General features: G+C 37.1%; 1 protein-coding gene across 3 annotated transcripts; it reads left to right on the top strand.

Annotated features, from left to right (window-relative positions):
• The first annotated feature begins 574 nt into the window (after positions 1–574).
• Positions 575–4,692, top strand: LOC111863493 (polyribonucleotide 5'-hydroxyl-kinase Clp1-like). Of its 3 annotated transcripts, none has more exons than XM_033751086.1 (3): positions 575–977; positions 2,816–3,035; positions 4,489–4,692. In XM_033751086.1, exons 1-3 carry the CDS (start codon positions 942–944, stop codon positions 4,533–4,535), a joined length of 303 nt encoding a protein of 100 aa, XP_033606977.1. In that variant the 5' UTR covers positions 575–941; the 3' UTR covers positions 4,536–4,692. The 3 variants fall into 3 exon arrangements, with proteins under 3 accessions (XP_033606977.1, XP_023705611.1, XP_023705610.1); XM_023849843.2 differs by having other exon boundaries at positions 3,997–4,692; XM_023849842.2 differs by lacking the exon at positions 4,489–4,692 and having other exon boundaries at positions 2,816–3,261.
• Positions 4,693–5,578: the final 886 nt, after the last annotated feature.

Genomic DNA, 5,578 nt, shown 5'->3' with positions numbered 1-5,578 from the left:
TGAAAATGAGTTGAGCATCATGATCAGCAATACCATTTGGTATAGGAGTAACTTTAAAAGTCCCTAATCTGAAATAGTCAATAACTATAGCAGATTTGGATGTATTCTGTGTTCCAGTACCAAAGTCTACAATGCTAAAAAGATTATAAGAATTTAACAAGGAATTAAATTCACTTTTCCTACAATTATCACTAAGGTAACCTATATTAAAATCGCCACGANACCCACTTCATATAGCTCCTTCCTCAATGTCAGCGCTATTACACTGCCGGGTTAGCATTCTAATGACTCAGGCATTCCCTGTTACAATTCTTTGTAGACCTAAGCTTCCTGGTTCGTTTCATCATGGCTATTTCTTCATCTTACAGTCTAGCTACTATTATTCCAATTTTACCCCAAAAACTATATCTACAAGTAGGTGACCTTTGCGCCATTACAATAATTTAAATGATTAAGTAAAAATATACATGTTCCACCTTTCGATGTAGTTCTACAATAGCTGGCACCAAATTTCTAATTTTCAATAACAGTACTACTCAAATCTATGTAACTTAAATAGTGCTCAGTTATGCAGATAATATGTGGACAATCTGGATATAAAAAGCTTAATAATTAGTTTATCATATATCTCAAGCCACAAATATTCTGATGATATATTTTCAGAGAATGATGTATAATAGGTGATTTACTACCTTAATTTAATTCTGTAGAATGTACTGCACTTGAAGTACCTTTGTTATAGCATGTAGTAGTTAAGTTTAAATTTCCCATAAAAATCATTTGCATGTAATTATAGTTTAATTCTCTACTTTCAGTTAAAGAGCGGAACAGCAGGGGTGTTTGGTACAGGACTTGTGAAAGGAATTCGTTATGTATTCACGACGGGAGCAAAGATAGCTGTATTTACATGGCAAGGATGCTTTATTGAATTGAGAAGGAAGATGGATGGTTGTTACATCGTGAAGGACACACCCATGGTAAGTGACACATGTGGCATGTATCTTTATTTTCATTTCCACATATCCTTACTGGCTACCAACGCCATTGGATATAGAACGTGTCACAATTTACAGACATTAATTCTGAAAACTTACAGCCACGTTCATGAAAGGAACTATGATTGTAGAATTCAATAATTTAACCAACATTTACACTTCATTAATTAGACATTAATACCTTATTAAGTTAATTTCCCAAAATATATACAGGGTGTTCCAGGAGGAATGTGCCAGATTTTGGGAGGGTGTTCCTTATGTTAAGGTATGACGATATAACCCAAAACACCTATGTCCAAAGTTGAACGGTTACGGAGATATGGCCCTAGAAAAGTGTGGTCTTCTGACGGGTCCACACACTGTACCTGTCAGCTGACAAGTCTTATCTATGTTTGTCCTTGAGTGTGGTGATTCACACTAGCCGTAAGCTTATGTGCTACCTTCATGGTACATTGCAGCTGCGTTGTGAATGGTTGGTAAATTAGTTGTGCGGAGTTGCTGAAATGCCTTTTGTTTTTTCACACGTGGAATATTGTGATATGCATTTTGTGTGTGGATTTTGCGGTGGCAATGCACATGCTGCTGTTGAAGAATACCAAAGGCGTTTTCCCAATCGAAGGATTCCATCTCGAAGTGTATTTGCGCGAATTCACCAGACATTGCGTGATACTGGTTCTCTTCCGAGTGTTTGTGTGCACTCTGAAAGGGAGGATGTACGAATGAGAAACACACGAGAGAACATTCTTGAGATGGTTCAGAGAAGTCCACGTCTGTCCACTCATAGAATGGCCTCTCACATCGGTGTATCACGTATGCAGGTGTGTCAAACTTTGCATGATGAAGAGTTGTGTCCTTACCATGATCAAAGGGTACAACATTTGGAACCAGGTGACCATGCTCAGTGTATGGATTTCTGCCACTGGATAAAAGCTCATCCCGAACTGTTAAGTGTCATTTTATTCAGTGATGAAGCGTCTTTTACCCGGGATGGTGTAAATAATTTGTGAAATGTGCATATGTGGTCCCATAATAATCCACATCAGATAATGAAAACGAAATTCCAAAAGAGGTTTTCTGTGAATGTATGGTGTGGTGTGCTTGGGAACAGGTTGATCGGACCTTTAGTGTTTCACAACAATTTAGTAGTTATGTAGTCGGCTTATACCAGAATATGCCATCAGCCATGTTACGTCAGCACTTGCCAGTCATGTGTCATGTATAGTGCTTGGAAACCTAAGGACAACTACGACATGGCATGCGAGTTCTTTTGCAGTTCAATTTAATGGCTTCATGTCACTCACAAGTTAGTTTGATGTTACGTACATTATTAATATTGCAGAAACCACATATTCCTGCCAGTTTTAATATGTATTTGTTAATCAACAAGTGTGTAACACCTGTCAAAGTTTCACACTTCTCTGGCCATTATCTCTGTAACCGTTCACCTTTGGACATAGGTGTTTTGGATTATATCGGCATACTTTAACATAAGGAACACCGTCCCGAAGTCTGGCACATTCCTCCTGGGACACTCTGTATACGCATATCAATTGAAAGTCTTTTATACAATATACCATATAAACAGCATTACAGAAAGTTTAGTTCATCTTGTATTTAAAATAATAATCCAATATATAAAATGGATGGGAATACAGGAAAATTTTCAAGGCCAATTTAAATTGTATTATATTATGGGAAAGATCTTTTATTGGAACAGGTAAGCTGTTAAAATACCTCAATCCCAGCATAATAATACATGCATGAAAATTTCTTGCTGTAATTCTGTTTCTTACTTTCTTTTCACACTTTCTTCTTCCCAGGTTATGAATCTCAATGCACATGAAGCACTGGAACTTCTAAGAAGAAAGGCAGAATTAGCCAATGGTCGAGGGCCTGTAACAATGATTGTGGGTCGAGTGGATGTTGGTAAATCAACTTTATGTAGGTTGCTTCTGAATTATGCAGCTCAAATGAGGCGAAAGCCAACATTTGTTGACCTGGATGTTGGAGATGGTCATATTTCAATCCCTGGCACAATTCGTAAGGATAAGTTTTTATTATTTACATGTGTGCAGCTTCATGCTCAAAAATGATCAGTGTGAAATATTTATGTAATAAGGAACATATCACTGAATGTAGAAATGCAGCCTTAACAGAATTAAACTACTGATGTATTCTGGTTATAAAAATAAAAGAAGATCTCTCAGATCTTCATGTTGTAATTGTTTTATATTAAGAGGTCACTCACAGGCTTTATTAATGATATTGTGACATGTTGAGCTATGGATCACCCCTACCTCCCCAGCGGTACGTGGCGGTAACGTAACGCTCGCGTTACTACGGTAATAGGCGAGTTCCCGCCCCGCCACTCCCCTCGGCGGTGACGTAACGCGCAACGCTACATACCTGTAATAGCTGTCCAACTTGAAACCATTATGTAACTACTGTATCTATGCACTCAGTTTCTAACAGAAATGAGCACCAGGAATATTCTTGGGATATTCTTGGGGGTAAAGGGCGGCCGGCGTGTAGTGCTGACAACCTTGCCGCCATCTATGAGCTGATTGTCTAGAAAATGTGGGAACCTCAACATCTCACAACCCTATGGTCCTCCATGGCCTGTTACAGGGATACCTTTACTTTACTTACTTTACTGTATCTGTGCACTTCTGCTGTTCAGCTACATACAGCAAATGATTTGAAAAATCCCCTGTGGGACATGATGTGGGAGCCACCCACACGGTCTTCACTCTAATACTATATACACTATTGTAATAAAATACTTGAATTTGGAAATATTTATAAATGTAAGTAAAAATTTTTCTTCTGTTAAATTATGGAAACAAAATCAAAATATAGAAGGTTGTTTTGTCTGCTACTCGTAAGGTGAGTATAATTCTCATATAGTCATTAGCATGTTGATCATTTGCATGTGCAGTGACTGTTCTATTCACTTGCTTACTATTTGAGACCTGGTTGTTATTTATAATTTCTTTTCTAGTATCCATCTCCAATTCAGACCTACAGTACTCATTCAGTTCCAGCATTTAATCACACATTTATGGTAAGTGTGTACATCTGTTCATTACTTGTGAACAGTTGTATGGATATCTTAGTTTCAATGGGCAAGACTTAACTAAGGTAAGGTAAAGGTAAAGCTATCCATGTAACAGGCTGTGGAGGCCCATCGGGTTGTGAGACGTTGAGGCTCCCACATTTTCTAGACAGTCAGCTCACAGTGTGGTTGTCAGCCCTTCGTGACAGCCTGAGGACAATGAATCCCTAAAAAGGTTTTATGTAGATACAAGCAAGTCTTGAATTTCTGAGATGGATCAAGAAAGAAAACTATCTTGATTTGAACACTGATTTTTTGTTGTGAAATTTGATAATTTTCATATATAAGTGCTTTTACTTTGTACATTAGGGTTTGAACTAACTGAACAGTTAGCACCATAATGGTTGATAGCACTGTAATATATGAACTTGTTGACAGTGTCTATTTCTGCTCATGGTGAGAAAGAGGATGGCCAAATTTTTTAATTGAAAGGTACATGAACATTTTCCATTGAAAAGAAATGTTATTTCAGAAGATAAAGAGTACACTTCAGTGTATTGTGAAAAAATTATTAGTGTTATGAATTTTATTATTATTTATTTAAACTGCATATGGGTTTTTGCCCGGTGGCAGTGGTACTACAGTAAGACACAACACACAAATGACACACATAACACAAAGTAACACACCACACTCAAACAAATCACAGCACCCAAAACTCACAAACAGCAAAGGACACACTAGCACACAGTGAATACAATGAAAATACACTTACAACTACAATTATATAAATTAGTATTAATAAGAGAACGTGTATACTATACACTAAACAGTAATAGTACTGGAATGTGTTGTGTCATGTTCTGATGTATCCACATTTCACCAAGACTTCCCTTTTATCCCACTTCACTTTACTTCACTGCCTTTTCGGATGATTTCTGCTATATCTTCACTTCACCTTATTTATTGTTTTCCTAACCCTTTTCCTAATATTACTTGATTTACAGGAGAGAGTCCCTAAAGCATCTGCAGGTAGGTGGTTCCAAGACTTGTTGGTCCTGTTTACAAAGGAATATTTTCCAATACCTGTCTTTTGCTTTCTGCTCCTGATTATCCTATCATGAGCAACCCTTCTCAGATTGCATGGGCTTTGTAATTATAATGAAAAAAATGCTGGTTTTATAGTGAAAATCTTTATTCTATACTAGGTGAATGACATTTCTTATAAATTCCTGTCTCAGTACCACCTTGAACTGAAAAGGTTGTTTTTGAACATGCCTAGTTTTAATGGCTTGAAGTTCAGGTTCATTATATTGCAGATTGTATATTCCAGTTTGCAGTATGTTATGGCCTGTAGCTTGCAAGTGTGCAAGATTGCACCTGATATCCTACAAGCCTGTGATTGATTTTTTATAGAGATCTGAATAACTGCTAATGGCTCCATGGGTAATGAAACAATATTGACATATAATTCAACATATTTCTAGCAAATGGTACTGTTTGCAGCTTCTTAAACATTATATCAGGG

Source organism: Cryptotermes secundus, unplaced genomic scaffold (assembly GCF_002891405.2).
Source record: "Cryptotermes secundus unplaced genomic scaffold, Csec_1.0 scaffold10257, whole genome shotgun sequence".
NCBI classification, from domain to species: Eukaryota; Metazoa; Arthropoda; class Insecta; order Blattodea; family Kalotermitidae; genus Cryptotermes; species Cryptotermes secundus.
This window is presented reverse-complemented; position numbering and strand designations above follow the sequence as displayed.

Coding starts and splice junctions, on each gene's coding strand:
- LOC111863493 (XM_023849842.2), top strand. CDS start 942: ATGGATGGTTGTTACATCGTGAAGGACACACCCATG. Junction 978..2,815: donor TCGTGAAGGACACACCCATG/GTAAGTGACACA, acceptor TCTTCTTCCCAG/GTTATGAATCTCAATGCACA.